The 17,195-nt window shown below is 43.5% G+C and overlaps 1 protein-coding gene across 18 annotated transcripts in view; it reads right to left on the bottom strand.

Moving 5' to 3' along the window:
* obsl1a (obscurin like cytoskeletal adaptor 1a) overlaps nt 1-17,195 on the bottom strand; it is a 297,489-nt gene that overhangs the window by 63,866 nt on the left and 216,428 nt on the right. For all 18 annotated transcript variants that reach the window (XM_043694326.1, XM_043694325.1, XM_043694341.1 and 15 more), the window contains 3 exons: nt 15,049-15,315; nt 14,000-14,272; nt 2,202-2,468 (listed from right to left, as the gene is read on the bottom strand). In XM_043694326.1, the coding sequence (XP_043550261.1) occupies nt 2,202-2,468; nt 14,000-14,272; nt 15,049-15,315 (807 nt within the window). The remainder of the gene's footprint in view (nt 1-2,201; nt 2,469-13,999; nt 14,273-15,048; nt 15,316-17,195) is intronic.

Here is a 17,195-nt window from a genome sequence, read left to right as displayed (position 1 = left end):
CTACTTTCTCCCCACCCCCACCCTCCTCTCACTTATCTCTCCACCCTTCAGGCTCTCTGTCTGTATTCCTGATGAAGGGTTTTTGCCCGAAACATCGATTTTACTGCTTCTCGGATGTTGCCTGAACTGCTGTGCTCTTCCAGCACCACTAATCCAGAATCTGGTTTCCAGCATCTGCAGTCATTGTTTATACACTGCTGCTTTTCCAGCACTTCACTCTCAACTATGACATGCTTGCCTTCATTGAAAAGGGCATTGAGTATAAGGATAGCTAAATTATGCTGTGGATTTATAGAACTTTAGTTAGGCCACACTTGGAATGTTGCGCACAATTCTGGGCACCATACAGCAAATCGGCTGTGGATGCTTTGGAGAGTGTACAGAAAAGATTTTGCTGGGTATGGGGGAATTTTAGCTATGAAGAAAGGTTGGATAAACTGGGTTTGTTTTCACTGGAAAGCAGGAGGTTGAGGGGTGACCTAAAGAAGTTTATAAGATTGTGAACAGTATGGACAGAGTAGAAAGAAGTTTTTCTCAGGGTGGAAGGGTCAATTACTGGGGGATACAGATGTGCGAGGCACAAAGGGTGGTGAATGCCTGGAACGTGCTGCCAGAGGAGGTGGTGGAAGCAGACACAATAGCAGCATTCAAGAAGCACCCGGATGAATAGGAAGTTAAAAATCACACAACACAAGATTATAGTCCAACAGGTTTATTTGGAGGCACTAGCTTTTGGAGTGCTGCTCCTTCATCAGGTGGTTGTGGAGTATATCATCGTAAGACATAGAATTTATAGCATAAGTTTACAATGTGATGTAACTGAAATTATATATTAAAAATGACCTGGATTGTTTCTTAAGTCTCTCATCTTTTAGAATGACCATGTTGGTTTCAGTTCTTTCATATGTAAATCACAAAACTTTTTTAAAAGTTACATTCTCAAGTGTCACTTCAGCCCAGATAATGCATTGAAGGTGTGAGCTGCCCTGTGTGAGACTGTCTGTGCCCCAATGGTCAGACTGATTCTCGTCTAAAAAACAGATTTACAGAATCATACATGGATTCATGCAGTTTTTGAGCAAAGTAAAATGTAATTTTGCAAGTACAAATTCACCCCACAAATTTGTATGTGTGTGTGAGAGTGAGAGAGAGAGAGTGTATAGGGGTATAAGTCTGTGAGAGGTGTGTGTGAGAGCATGGGGGTGTATGTGTGAGCATATGAGAGAAGGTCTGCGTGAGTGTCTGGGTCTGTAGGAGAATGTGTGTGTGTGTCTGTGTGTGTGTAGGAGTGTCTGTGTGTGTATAGTGCAATGGGGTCACCTGTAGTGTGACATGAACCCAAGGTCCCAGTTGAGGCCATCCCCATGGTTACTGAACTTGGCTAAAGCCCTTCATGTCATAGGCCTTTTTTGCTACCTTATCTACCTGCACTGCTGCATTCAGTGATCTGTGAACCTTATACACCAAGATCCCTCCAAATATCAATACTGCTCAGGGTTCTGCCATTCACTGTATAATTTCTCCCTGTACTTAACTTTCCAAAATGCATCACCTCACATTTGTCCAGGATTAAACATTTTTCTGCCTCCAACTGATCTATATCATGCTGTATCCTTTGACAATCCTCTTCACTATCCACAACTGTCTGCGCAGTCTTGGAAAGCCAAAGGGGCAGTTTCTGTGCTGTACTGTTCTTTGTTCCTTGTTCCTTTGAATTCATCTCGCCGTCAAGGTATCACCCTCAACAAAGACCAGTTTTAATCATCACCCAAACCCACAGAAACACCCATACATGGGGTTAGACATAGAGTAAAGCTCCTCTACACAGTTCCCATCAAACGCTCCCACAACAAGGACAGCACAGGGTTAGATATAGAATAAAGGTCCCCAAAGATTCCCAGGACAGGAACAGGACGGAGTTAGGCAGGAAGCGAAGCTTTTGCTAGTCTTTCAAACTGAAGTTGAACCTTCCTCTACTCTTTTAAACCAAAGATTATGCTCCATCTAGACTTCGAAACTGAAGGTAAAGTACCCTCTGCATTGTTTCCAAAGACAGGGACAGCATAGGGTTAGATACAGAATACAGCTTACTCTACACTGTTTCCATCAAACGCTCCAACAACAGGATCTGCACAGGGGTAGACACAGATTAAAACTCCCTCCTTTGTTTTGTGCTTTTCTTAAACCAGGTCTATACTTACGTTCAATGATGAGTTTGGCCTGTGTTCTGTCATGCAGGGTCTCACAGCGGTAATTCCCTCGGTCAGAGAACACAGTGTCACATATGATTAGCCGCCTGGTCCTGCCGTCTTGCTGCAGAATGAACTTTGGACTGGACTGGATAACCACTCCCTGCTTCATCCACTGGACCTCGGCTGACTCATTGCTTACCTCTACTTCAAAAGTAGCATCTTGCCGCTCTTCTGTTACCACGCTCACCAGCTTCCTGGTGAACACAACCTGGGTCTCTGCAGGAATAGTAAAAACGGAGTATACATCATCCTCCTCCTATTGTTTCAACTGCAAGCTTCCACTCTATGTCTGCACTCATTCTGTGTATCCATAGGACAGTTAACAGTTGGATCATCCTGTTCTTAGACCATAAGACTGTAACAAATAGAAACAGGAATAGGCCGCTTCAGCATTCAATAGGATCATGGCTGATTTGACATTCCTCATGTCCAATTTCCTGCCCTTTTCCCCATAACCTTCAATTCACTACTGATCAGGAATCTATTTCAGCCTTAAATATGCACAAAAACTCTGCCCCACAGCTATGTGGCAAGGAGTTCTAGAGACTCTCAATCTTTTGAAAGAACAAATTCCTCCTCATTTCAGCCTTGTGTTAGGCTTGATCAAACTAACGTTGAAACTTTATTGCTGGAACAGCACAGCAGGTCAGGCAGCATCCAGGGAACAGGAGATTCGACGTTTCGGGAAGTACTGGAGAAACTGAGCAGGTCTGGCAGTGACTGTGGAAACAGAAATAGTGTTAATGTTTTGAATCCACCACACACCAATGAAGAACCCTACCAGACTTGAAACATAACTCTGTTCATCTCTCCACAGATGCTGCTGAACCTGCTGAGTTTCTCTAGCATTTTGTCCTTATTTCACGTCTCCAACATCTGCAGTATTTTGATTTTATCTACCTGTCAAATGTTGCTATTCCTACGTTTTCATTGTATACATGAACAGATGAACATCAAGAATAGAAGTAGGTCATTCAGCTTTTGACTGTGTTCCACTGTTCATTAAAATCGTGGCTTATTGGTTAACTCTACTGCTATGGACCAGACCAGACCCTGTCAAAATGTAGTAAGAGGGTAATCTTAATCATAACTTTTTCTTATTGTTGAAGACAGATGTGAAGTACGTGTCGCAAATGTAATGCAACTGGTCAAATTACTCGACGTTAAGCAGAACACAATTTATTTAAACACTATAGTTAAAATATGAACCATAAAAAGAGGTATTAAGAATAACTTAATTATTGGAAAACTTAACTGAATGATAGATACAGCATCAATTACTAAATAACTGTTCCAATGCAATAACCTGCATTTAATAACCTTCACGTGCATTTCCTCTAACCTGATTCACTGCATCCGTTGTTTTCCCATGTGGTCTTCTCTATATTGGAGAGATCAAGTGCAAACCCAGGGACTGGTTCAGGGTACATCAATGGCCTACATGCTCCAATCAACCCCACCTTCCAGTTGCTAGCCATTTCAACTCCCCCTCCCACTCACCAATTACATGACCTTCCTGCACCTCCTCTGTCGTCAAAATAAGGCCAGATGCAAACTGGAGGAAGAATACTTCATCTTCCACTTCAGGAGCTTACAGCCTTACGGCGTCAACATAAAATTCACCAGCTTCCAAATCTCCCCACGCCCCCCCCCCCCACCTCATCCCAAGTCTAGCTCTCCCTCTCCGCCCTATCCCTTGACCTGACCTAACCTGTCCATCTGCCTCCCAACTATCTGCTCCACAATTCCGATTGACCAATCTCAATTACCTCCTACCTATCCATCTATCACCACTCCACCTACCTTTCCCCCAGCCCCACCCCTCCCTCCTATTTATTTCTCAGTCCCCTTCCCCTTCCCCAATTCTGATGAAGGGTCCTGCCCAAAACATTGACTCTCCTGCTCCTCTGATGCTGCTTGACCTGCTGGGCTTTTTCCAGCTCCACATTTTATTGACTGACTTTCCAGCATCTCTAAGTCCTCACCATTTCCAATATAATAACACCCCATAAACATACCTCTCAGCAGAAAGGCAAATTCCGACACAGATTCTTATGTGCAATTCTCCAATCCAGAAGGAATAAAATCAAGAGAAATTCTAGAGAATGTAGCAGCTTGGAATCATTCTCTGAAGATTCGAAAATCTTCTGAGACCCCAAGTAGCTTCTGACAGCTGAAAAAAACCAGGTGAGAGAGAGCTGGCCATTCGCATTCAAGCTGCTTCTATTGTTCCAGCTTTTAAACAAAACCTAAAGGCTTTCTAAGTTGTTTACTTAAATCATCTTCAGCAGCTAGTTAATCTAGATTGCCTTTACAACCTCTTTCCAAAAAAACCCAGGACAAAACAACCTTTTTAAAGTAACAGCACCATCACACTACTTTCCCGTCAACCCTCCCTCTTGCTAATCAAGAATTTCTGCCTTAAAAATATTCAAGGACTCTGCTTCCATCACCTTTTCAGTAAGAGTTCTAAAAAACTCACAACCCTCTGACAGAAATAATTTAGCCTGATCTCTGTCTTCAATGGGCAACCCGTATTTTTAAACTGTGGCCCCTGCTTCTGGATTCTCCCATAAAGGAAACATCCAGTCAAGACCCCTCAAGATCCATTTTATTTCAACTAACTTGCCTCTCACTCTTCTAAACTGGAGTGGATACAAGTCTAGTCTGTCTCCATTGGACAACCCCCCATTCCAAGTATTAACTTAGTAAACTTCCTGTGAACACGTATTTCCTTCCTTAAATAATGTGACCAATACTGTACATAGTACTCCTGTGCCCTGTATAACTGAAGTATAGCCTTCCTGCTTTTATCCCCTTGTGATAAACCACAACATTCCAATAGTTTTCCTGATTATTTGCAGTATGGGACTGCAAACCTTTAGAGATTCATACACAAGAAAACCCAGATTCCTCTCCATCTCAGTGCTCTACAAACTCTTATTACTCTTCCTGCCAAAATGGACAGTTTTACACTTGCCACATTATTTGAACACTTTTCACTAAATCACACAACACTTTCAAGCAAAGATCAGTGGATTATAAACAGGGGACCTCAATTTTCTTTCTTGTCCTGAATCCACCAGGGCTACAACAGGATTGTGGGCTTCTTGAGGTCAGTAGAGGAAGATCAATCACAGGAATTGCCACTCATTTCCACTGTGGGACACCAACAACAATTCGCATTTATGTAGTACCTTGGATACAGCAAAGCATCCCAAGGCATTTCATAGATACTAAGCCAATAAAATTTGACTCCATGCCTCTTACAGATATATTACAAATAAGTGATTAATATTGTCGAAAAGGTATTGGCTCTGAAGGGGTTAATGTTCAAAGTAAATTGGCTCCATCCATTCTATTGATGTCACAGACCAATAGGAAGGAGTTCTGCTTGAGTTTTCAGAAGGATCAGTTGGATCTATACCAATTGCCTTATATGCTAACCATTATACCTGACCTAATGTATTGCACTCACTGATATTGTGCAATGAGCCTTGTTGATATTTTCCTAATCAATCTGTTCAGAGATGTTATGACACATCTCTGGAGTAGATGGGACTTGAACCTGGGCATTATGGCTCAGAGGCAGAGACAGTACCATTGCATCACAACATCCTAATCAAACTGCTCAGATATATTATATTCTGACACATCTTTGGAGCAAGTGGGATTTGAATAGAGTACCTCACGGTAACCTCAGCCGGTTCAGGAACTCATGCTATTGGCATCGCTTTATGTGACAAACCAGCTATACTACTATTGTGTTATTGAAGGATAATACCAATTCTGTAGATGCTCTACACAGTGCATAGAACATTAAAGTGCAGTATAGGCCCTATGGCTCTTGATGTTACGCCGACCTGTGAAACCAATCTGAAACCCATCTAACGTACATTATTGTATTATCAACCATATGTTTATCTAATGACCATTTGAAATTGGCAAATCTATTACTGTTGCAGGCAGGGCGTTCCAAGCCTTTACTACTCACTGAGTAAAGAACCTATCTCTGAAATCTGTCCTATATCTATCACTCCTCAATTTAAAGCTATGTCCCCTTGTGTTTGCCATCACCATCCAAGGAAAAAGGCTCTCACAGTCCACTCTAGCTAATCCTCTGATCATATTGTATGTCTCTATTAAGTCACCTCTTAACTTTCTTCTCTCTAATGAAAATAGCCTCAAGTACTTCAGCCTTTCCTCAAAAGACCTTCCCTCCATACCAGGCAACATCCTGGTGAATCTCCTCTGCACCCTTTCCACTACTTCCACATCCTGCCTAGAATGCGGCGACCAAAACTGTACACAATACTCCAAATGTGGCCGCACCAGTTTTGTACAGCTGCAACATGACCTCATGGCTCCAAAACTTTACCAATAAAAACTAATATACCATATTCCTTCTTAACAACCCGATCAACCTGGGTGACAGCTTTCAGCGATCTATGCACATGGATAGCGAGATCTCTTTGCTCATCCACACCACCAAGAATCTTACCATTAGCCCAGTACTCTGTATTCCATTACTCTTTCTAAAGTGAATCACCTTACACTTTTCTACATTAAACTCCATTTGCCACCTCTCAGCCTAGCTCTTGGAGACTTATCTATTTTCACACTTTCCAGAATTGCTAACACCTCCTCCTTATGAACCTCAATCCCATCTAGTCTAATAGCCTGTATCGCAGTATTCTCCTCGACAGCATTATCTTTTTCCTGTGTGAATACTACAGAAAAATGTTCATTTAGTGCCTCTCCTATCTCCTTGGACTCCATGCACAACTTCCCACTACTGTCCTTGACTGGCCCTAACCTTACCCTAGTCATTCTTTTATTCCTGACATACCTATAGAAAGCTTTAGGGTTTCCCTTAATCCAACCCGCCATAGGCTTTTCATGTCCCCTCCTCGCTCTTCTTAGCTCTCTCTTTAGGTCCTTCCTGGCTAACTTGTAACTCTCAAGCGCCCTACCTAAGACTTCACATCTCAACTTTACATAAGCCTCCTTCTTTCTCTTGACAACAGATTCAACTTCTTTAGTAAACCACGGTTCCCTCGCTTGACCACTTCCTCTCTGCCTGACAGGTATGTACTTATCAAGGACACGCAGTAGCTGTTCCTTGATCAAGCTCCACATTTCAATTGTGCCCATCCCTGCAGTTTCCTTCCCCAGCTTATGCATTCTAAATCTTGCCTCATCACATCATAATTGCTTTTCCCCCAGCTATAACTCTTGCTCTGCGGTAAATACCTATTCCTTTCTATCGTTAAAGTAAACATAACTGAATTGTGGTCACTGTCATCAAAGTGCTCACCTACCTCCAAATCTAACACCTGGCCTGGTTCATTATCCAGTACCAAATTCAATGTGGCCTTGCCTCTTGTTAGCCCGTCTACATACTGTGTCAGGAAACCCTCCTGTACACATTGGACAAAAATTGACCCATCTAAAATACTCGAACTATAGCATTTCTAGTCAATATGTGGAAAGTTAAAAAGCTCCATAACAACTACCCTGTTACTTTCACTCCTATCCAAAATCATCTTTGGAATCCTTTCCTCTACCTCTCTGGAACTTCTCACAGGCCTATAGGAAACTCCCAACAAGGGTGATCCTTCCTTTCCTGTTTCGTACCTCAGTAGACGAATCCCTCATTAAACATCTCTCCTTGACCAACAATGCCACACCTCCCTCTCTTTTACCGCCTTCCCTATTCTTACTGAAACATTTAAACCCCGGAACATGCAACAACTAGTGGTGTATCCTCTACCACTAATCAATAGATAAACGTTTGGTTTGTTGCCTCCCAGGTGCAAGGGTACGTGATGTCTCTGATCGTGTTTTCCGGGTCCTGGAGGGGGAGGGGGAGCAGCCCGAAGTCGTGGTCCATATTGGCACCAACGACATAGGTAGGAGGAGTGCCGAGGATGTTAGACAGGCTTTCAGGGAGCTAGGTTGGAAGCTCAGAGTTAGAACGAACAGAGTTGTTGTCTCTGGCGTGCCACGTGATAGAGATTCAAGGAATAGGGAAAGAGAACACTTAAATGCGTGGCTACAGGGATGGTGCAGGAGGGAGGGATTCCAGTTTTTGGATAACTGGGGTTCTTTCTGGGGACGGTGGGACCTCTATAAACAAGATGGTCTACACCTGAACCTGAGGGGCACCAGTATCCTTGGGGGGAGGTTTGCTAGTGCTCTTGGGCGGGGTTTAAACTAACTCTGCAGGGGCATGGGAACCCAGATTGTAGCTTCAGGGTCCAGGGCCTGGAGTGTAGGGAGGTTAGGAACATGGCACCAATTTCTCACACCAATGCTGCCATGTCACCTCTGCTTTGCTAATCCATTCCTGAGGGTTGGAACTCCACTAAGTCTTCATAATGAAGATAATTCACAAAAGTATCCACAAAAATAGATGGCCATTAATCTGCTTCTCCAGATGGTCATGTTACATATACTTGACCAATCTCCTTTACAGACTGGTGACATGGTTCAGCAGAGGTTAGTTCTTCAAAAGATGCCATGATACCGTAGGATCTTTTATTCTGATCTGAGAAATTGATTATGTATCATACGTACAAAGATGATCTAAACAGTCACCAGCACTGAACCTGCAGCTACAAATTATGAAGACATATCGCTGATTATTTTCACTGAAGTTAGTTACGAGGTGATCACCAATAACATAATAATTATGATGGTTATTTTGATAAAGTCAATTAGTTTTGACCTTCTTGTTGTCATTTGTTGAAATAGAGTTTTCCAAGTTTAGATTTTATTCCATGAGATTTATTGTTTGTTGAGGTTTCTGCACAGCCTCCTACCTGCAAAATGTAGGCTTCACTTGATTCTGAGAGTTGGTTAGTTCCAAAGAAGCATAATCAACACAGGCCAGTGGAGAGAATCTCATAAGCAATGGCAAAAGTGATTGCTTCCTTCAGAGGCTTGGCTACTTCCTGTTTTCATACTCTGTCTATGATCAAGTAACAGTCTGTCATCAAACACCGAGAGAGGACTAATCCCATTGACATCAGCATGACTGCTATAGACAGGAGAACTATATATACACCCTCAGGTGACAATGAAAGCATACTGTTGAATAAACACCATAGTCTGACCATAGGAGCATGAGCCCTTCTTCAGGCTCATGCCCAAAACGTCGATTCTCCTGCTCCTTGGATGCTGCCTGACCTGCTGCGCTTTTCCAGCAACACATTTTTCAGCTCTGATCTCCAGCATCTGCAGTCCTCACTTTCTCCAAATAGATAGAACTAACAGGTGATGGATCCATGACATTACTGTCATTTAGCTGATGTTTTTAACAGCTGTGATTGTGATTATCTGATATAAGGCCATACCCTCAGTCTTCTTTTGACTGAACTGGCAAAGTGTGCCTGTGCCAAATGCCAATATTTCTGTTGTTGACTGTACTTTAGTGAAAGTGACCCCAGGGACCAGGTCTGCAATAATTACTCCAGCAAAGAAATCAGTTGATAGGCTGTCCATTTAACAAAATAAAAACAGTATAATTTGGAAATCTCGAATGTGTGAAAACTTCTGACTTGCAATGACTTAAGTGTAGTTCAAATTGTGGTTCATTTTAAAAAGTAATTGTGCCATCTTTTGCCAATTACCAACTAGAAACAGACGTGAGACACCAGAAAGCAGTCCTACGTCAGCAAGATGAACTTTTTACATTCTCAGATAAACGTTCAGATCTCAACATCACATAAGTCTCATGAAAGAATAATGAGTTAAAACATGGAGCTGTAAGGAATACTATCTGAAAATGAAGGTACTGGTGGTAGTGGAGTTCTGTTTTAAAGGAGAGAAGATGAATCAGGCCAATATGGATGACATGGAAATGCTGCTGTTTCTTCCAGAAGTGAGGGAAATGTCAGGCAGAATCTCAAAGGGCACAGAGGACAGAATGTTACATTCCTAGAGTGCTGCTTGGCATGTGGCTGGGAATCCTGATGAAGGGCTTATGCCCGAAATGTCAATTCTCCCACTCCTCGGATGCTGCCTGACCTGTGCTTTTCCAACGCCACACTCTTGACTCTGATCTCCAGCATCATCAGTCTTCACTTTCTCCTGGGGAACTCACTGGAGTAAGGGCTGATCCCCATCAACTTTTTTGACATTTAAAACAGGGTCATTAAATACTTTTAAGGGAAAGGTGGGTAGATTCTTGTTCAGCTGGGATGGAAAGGTGGAATTTAAAACACGAACCGACTGGCACTGACCTAAGCACCGGAAATGACAACAGCAGACCCAGCCTTGTTCACATTGCAAAGTCCTCCTTACAAATGGGGAGTAAAATTTAGGAAAGCTGTCTCAGAGACTAGTCAAGTAACAGCCTGACACAGTCATACTCACAGAACAAACCTTACAATGTCCCCATTGGAGGTATGGCATTGAGGGTGAGTTGGAGGTTTGGATTAGGAATTGGCTGGATGGAAGAAGACAGAGGGTAGTAGTTGATGGCAAATGTTCATCTTGGAGTGCCGTCACTAGCGGTGTTCCGCAAGGATCTGTTTTGGGACCATTGCTGTTTGTCATTTTTATAAATGACCTGGAAGAGGGGTTAGAAGGTTGGGTGAGCAAGTTTGCGGATGATACGAAAGTCTGAGGAGTTGTTGACAGTGAGGAAGGATGTGGCAGGTTACAGCGGGATATAGATAAGCTTTAGAACTGGGCAGAAAGGTGGCAAATGTAGTTCAATGTAGCTAAGTGTGAGGTGATTCACTTTGGGAAGAATAACAAAAAGATGGGGTACTGGGCTAATGGTCGGATACTTGGTAGTGTGGATGAGCAGAGGGATCTTGGTGTCCATGTACACAAATCTTTGAAAGTTGCCACTCAGGTAAATAGTGCGGTGAGGAAGGCATATGGCGTACTGGCTTTTATTGGTAGAGGGATTGAGTTCCGGAGTCCTGGGGTCATGTTGCAGTTGTATAAGACTCTGGTGCGGCTGCATCTGGAGTATTGTGTGCAGTTTTTGTCGCCATACTATAGGAAGGATGTGGAGGCACTGGAACGGGTGCAGAGGAGGTTTACCAGGATGTTGCCTGGTATGGAAGGAAGATCGTATGAGGAAAGACTGAGACACTTGGGGCTGTTTTCATTAGAGAAAAGAAGGTTTAGGGGTGACTTGATTGAGGTGTACAAGATGATTAGGGGGTTAGATAGGGTTGACAGTGTGAACCTTTTCCCGCGTATGGAGTCGGGTATTACAAGGGGGCATAGCTTTAAATTAAGCGGGGGTTGATATAGGACTGAAGTTAGGGGTAGGTTCTTCACTCAGCGAGTCGTAAGTTCATGGAATGCCCTGCCAGTAGCAGTGGTGGACTCTCCCTCTTTATGGGCATTTAAGCGGGCATTGGATAGGTATATGGAGGATAGTGGGTTAGTATAGGTTAGGTGGGCTTGGATCGGCGCAACATCGAGGGCCAAAGGGCCTGTACTGCGCTGTATTCTTCTATGTTCTATGTTCTATTGAACCTAATACAATGCAAAACTAAAAGAGGACTGGTGAAGGTGAATTACTTTAAAGAAAGTCTTACTGAGTACTACAAACCAATGGAAGTGGCAAATAGCAGAAGATGGTATTTGACCAGTGATCATGTGGGTAAACACCACAATTGAAAACATGGTCAAAGATGTAACTGTTTAGATGCAATTAAACAAGAGCAGAGAGAGATGGAAAGGTTTAATCACTGCCTGGAGTTCTTTTGCCAATTGGTCACTGACTCTCCTTCAGGGAAACTGTTTCTCATTTAATCTTATTAAAATTCATCATAATGTTTGAACAGATCCATTAAGTTTAGTCTTAACCTTCTCCATTCTGAGCTTCTACAGTCTCACCATATTTACTACGGTCCCTCACCTCTGTGCCTTTGAATATTCTTTCATGGGGATAGGCAATGAATTTTGGCAATGGGGATAGGCAATGAATCCCACGAATGAATTTAAAAAAAGAGTAAAGGCCTCAGATGAGGAAAAAGATTGAGATATTTTCTAACCAACCTGTGCCAAGATATTATTCTATGCCTACAAACTTGTCTCTTACCTCAGACACTATCACTACACCACAAAAGCCTAATTAAACTGCTCAGATATATTCAGACACACCTTTGGAGCAGATGGGACTTTACAGTGTCATTTCATGGTAAACTCGGTCAGTGCAGGAATTGAACCCACATGTTAGCATCCTTCTGCATTGCAAACCAGTCATCCAGTCAAACAAGCTAAGAAAAAGCTTTTCCTGGACCACCCTTGCTTCTTTTGCACATCTGTTGTGAAGTTGGTGTTTGTAAAGTGCTGGGGTTGGGGAGGAGGGAGAAGCATTGCATAATCCCTTTAAAAGGTGGTGCTTTTTCAGTGCTTAGAGATTTGGAATGGATGTCTGTGAGCAGCAGCTTGGGGGTTTGCAGGAACACAGAGAGCATCCAAATTGAAACATATGTATTTGAAAGGCCATACAGTTAGCAGGCCAAGCAACCGTCTTTACCTAGAAAACAGGCTTTTGAATTTAGCCAATCAATTTGAACCAGCCACTTAGATACCAAAACCTATTAAATTTAAACCTGATGGTTTTGACAACATAGGTGGAAATGTGTTGCTGGAAAAGCGCAGCAGGTCAGGCAGCATCCAGGGAACAGGAGAATCGACGTTTCGGGCATAAGCCCTTCTTCAGGAATTCCTGAAGAAGGGCTTATGCCCGAAACGTCGATTCTCCTGTTCCCTGGATGCTGCCTGACCTGCTGCGCTTTTCCAGCAACACATTTCCAGCTCTGATCTCTAGCATCTGCAGACCTAACTTTCTCCTCAAAATTGACAACATAGGACCCATCCTACCGTAAGAAATACTGACGTGTCATCAAGGGTATAAAAGAAGGGAGCAGTTGAACAAAGACCCCTGAGCTAGTTGCCATCTGCCAGAGCTAATGGCCCTGAAAGAGAGAATCACTGGCTCTCATAATCTCATCTATGTATTAGAGAAGGCACCATCTAAGTAACAATGGTACCAGCGACAGAGATGGCATTCCTGACAAAAGAATCGACAAAGGCACAGAACATTTTGGAAGATACATAACCTGGCTATAATTTTGACAGACTAAATTCTATTTTTTGTTATATGAGTGGGACTTGTATTTATTGGAACAGCATACTATTAGAATCTTATTTCACTTGGGAATTGTTAGTAGTTGGAAGGGATTTATTCGATTTGTTAATAGTTTAGTTAATTTGTTCACTGTTAAGAGTTAGATAAATAAATTATTACTTGTTGATTTTAAAGTGAGTGTTAGGGATTTACATTATTTAACCACTGCAAGTTGCTGAAAAGCAGGTTACACCACTTTTCACACTATTTTACAGATTACAGGGCAAGGTGCTACTTTTGGGTGGTTTGGTTTTAATTCCCACAGGGAGTCAACCTCCATTTTATAATGTACTTCCACTTTAAACCTCCACTTTAAAACTATGACCTCTCACCTTAAAAATGGTGTCTGACACCTGCACTACTTTAGCCCTTTTGAAATTCCAAAGAAAGAGAACCTTCTTATTCATTTCATATTGCCCAGGGTCAATATATTACTCTACAACGTGCATCAATAAAGAATATTTTACAGGGGTACAAGCCTCAACCTATCCCCAAGCCTACCCATGTGGTGAATCAGGCAAATATGGGTCTGTCGGGCAATGTTAAATGTACTTCCCACCTACCCTAGGTTGTGACCTACCTTGCACCTGAAGGTTGGCAGTGGAGACAATTCCCTCAGCCTCTGCTATCACTTGGCCAATATCTGTAAGCTGGCAGTCCTGTATCAGCAGCATGTGACACAGACCATTCCGCGAGGTCACATATTTCGTGCTGCCTGGTGGGACTTCACGGCCATGCACGTGCCAGGACAGCCTCACATCCTCCGGGGACACCATGCACTTGAACTTAGCGTCATCTCCCTCCAGCACGGTGATACTGCGGAGATCGGAGATGAACTCCACGACCCGGGGAACTGAAATGAGAGGAAACACGCTTGCGGGTCAGAAAGTTACAACGGCAATTTGCATTTGTGTAGCCCCTTTATTATTCTGGAATGTCCCAAGATAATTCACAAAAGTTGCTAGCAAACATAATGCATCCTTGAGCCACAAGTGGAGGCACTGGAAAGATGATTACAAGTTTGATCGAGGAAACATATTTTAAGGAGCGTCTTGAAGGAGGAAAGAGAAAGAGTGGTTTAGGGGGAGAATTTCAGAGCTCGGGGAGCAGCAATCTGAAGGCAAGGCTACCAATGGCGGAGTAATTAATTTGGGAGTGCTCAAGAAGCCATAATTAGAGGAGGGTTGTGGATCTGGGAGAGATTACAGAGTAAGGGGAGGGGAGTACATGGACACATTTGCAAACAAGAATTGGGATTTGAAATTGGGCTGTGTCAGACTTAGAGCTAGTGGATGTTAGAGAGCTTGGGGTAATAGGCAAACAGGGTGAGGGGTAAGCACGGAGACAAACAGCAAGAATTTGGAATAAGCCACATTTACAGAGCGTGGATGATAAATGACACAATTGGATTCTGGAGGCACTGAAGACAGGACAGTCAAGATGAAACAAGGAAGAGAAGCTGAGTAAATTGGGTTGATATTCTCTTAGTTGGGAAGAAAGAGGAGGAGTGTCACTGACACAGGGACCCCTCCAACAGAGATGGAGATGGACAATGTTTCGAAGGTGGTAGGTGGTACTCCATAATTTCAAATGGACACAGGGTCAAACAAAAGGCAAGGCAGCACAGACCTCTCACGGACACTCTTCCCACTGTCCTGTCATCCTTAGACTCGCACGAGTATTCACCCTCGTCGTCAAGTGTTGCTTTGCACAGGGTCAAGGATCGCAGTCGCCCCTCAGCTCGGATGACATGCTTGCGACTGGGACGGACCTCCTTCCCATCCTTCAGCCACATGACGTCACCTTTCACCTTGTTGAGTTCACACCATAGGGTGATGGAGCCGTCTCTCTGAACGCACACGTCCTCCAGCTTCAGCACAAATATGAGTGGCAGCTCTGCAAAGACACAAAGGGGCAGGTGTTGAGGATGATCCCATGTCATGATGGAAGGATTTTATTCATCCCTTTCCAAATGTTTTACAAAGTCAGCATTGGCCCTTGCTGGTTGAGTCAGTATTAAGGAAGGCAAATGCAATGATGGCACTTATTTTGAGAGGACATGAATATAAAAGCATGGATGTACTTCTGAGGCTCTATAAGACTCTGATCAACCACATTTAGAATATTGTGCGCAATTTTGGGCCTCATATTTCAGGAAGGATGTACTGACCCTGGAACGTGTTCAGAAGAGGTTCAAGAGAATGGTCCCACGAATGAAAAGCTTAACATATGAGAATCATTTGAATATTCTATGTTTATACTTGATGGAGTTTAGAAGGATGACAGAATACTGAATGGCCTGAACATAGCAGATGATGGGAAGATGTTTCCATTGGTAGGCGAAACTAGGACTTGAAGACCTGGGCTTAGAGTAAAGGGAAGACCTTTTAGAACGGAGAAAAGGAGAAACGTTTTTAGCCAGAGAATGGTGAATCTATGGAATTCATTGCCACAGCAGGCTGTGGAGGCCAAGTCATTGAGGTATATTTAAGACTGAGATAGATAGATTTTTGAGTATTAAGGGGATCAAGGTTTATGGGGAGAAAGCAAGAGAATGGGGTTGAGAAACTTATCAGCCATGATTGCATGCTGACTTGATGGGCTGAATGGCCTAATTTCTGCTCCTGTCTTATGGTCTTGTTGCAAGGGGGTTGTTTAGCTCAGTTGGCTGGACAGCTGGTCAGCAATACAGAATGATGCCGACTGCATGAGTTCAATTACCACACTGGCTGAGATTACCATGAAGGACTCTCGTCTCATCTGTGTGTCGTGTTTTTTTGTTTCAGCAGCAGGAAGAGCGGGAGCGTGAACTGGGGGTAGATGGGAAGGTGAATCACCGATTCAAATGCTTACCTTGATGGTTGGGGCACTCCATTTTTGTTTCAGCAGCAAGAAGAGTGGGACAAGGGGGGCTGACAGGAAGGTGAATCACTGATTTGAATACTTAACTCATGAACAGGCGAAGCACACGCTGAGCAGGTGTGGACACAGGACTACCGAATAAGCGAAGTAATATATTTGGGTGTTGCATTACCCAAAATGCTACTTATGTAGTGTCTCCCACCCAAAAAAAAGAGAGTTCTGTGCGCTGGATTGGTAAGGTTAAAAAGCTTTTTTTATTCTTTATTTTCCTGCAGTCTCTTTGGTAATTTAGAATAGTGGGAATGGCAGTTAGGGCAACTGAACGTTCCTCCTCCAGAATGTGGTAGATAAGGGTCACCACCAGTGTCCCTGCTGACTTAATCTGCAGGAAGAGCACCCAACACCGGCTCCTCGAAAAACCCCTTGTTAGGGAACTGGAGCTGGATGAACTTTGGGAGGTGGAGGGGATTATTGAGAGGAGTTACAGGGAGGTAGTCACACCACAGATGCAATAAAAGGGCAGGTGGGTTACAGCCAGGGGACAGCCATCTCTACCTACCTCAACACTGTCCTATCCCCTCTAGTCCAGGAACTCCCCACATACGTTCGAGACACCGCCCACGCCCTCCACCTCCTCCAAGACTTCCGTTCCCCGGCCCCCAATGCCTCATCTTCACCATGGATATCCAATCCTCCTACACCTCCATCCGCCATGACCAGGGCCTCCAAGCCCTCCGTTTTTTCCTCTCCAGACGTCCCCAACAGTACCCTTCCACCGACACTCTCATTCGTTTAGCTGAACTGCTCCTCACCCTTAACAATTTCTCCTTTGAATCCTCCCACTTCCTCCAGACCAAAGGGGTAGCCATGGGCACACGTATGGGCCCCAGCTATGCCTGTCTCTTTGTTGGATA

The sequence above is a fragment of the Chiloscyllium plagiosum genome, chromosome 7 (genome assembly GCF_004010195.1).
Source record: "Chiloscyllium plagiosum isolate BGI_BamShark_2017 chromosome 7, ASM401019v2, whole genome shotgun sequence".
Lineage (NCBI taxonomy): Eukaryota > Metazoa > Chordata > Chondrichthyes > Orectolobiformes > Hemiscylliidae > Chiloscyllium > Chiloscyllium plagiosum.
This window is presented reverse-complemented; position numbering and strand designations above follow the sequence as displayed.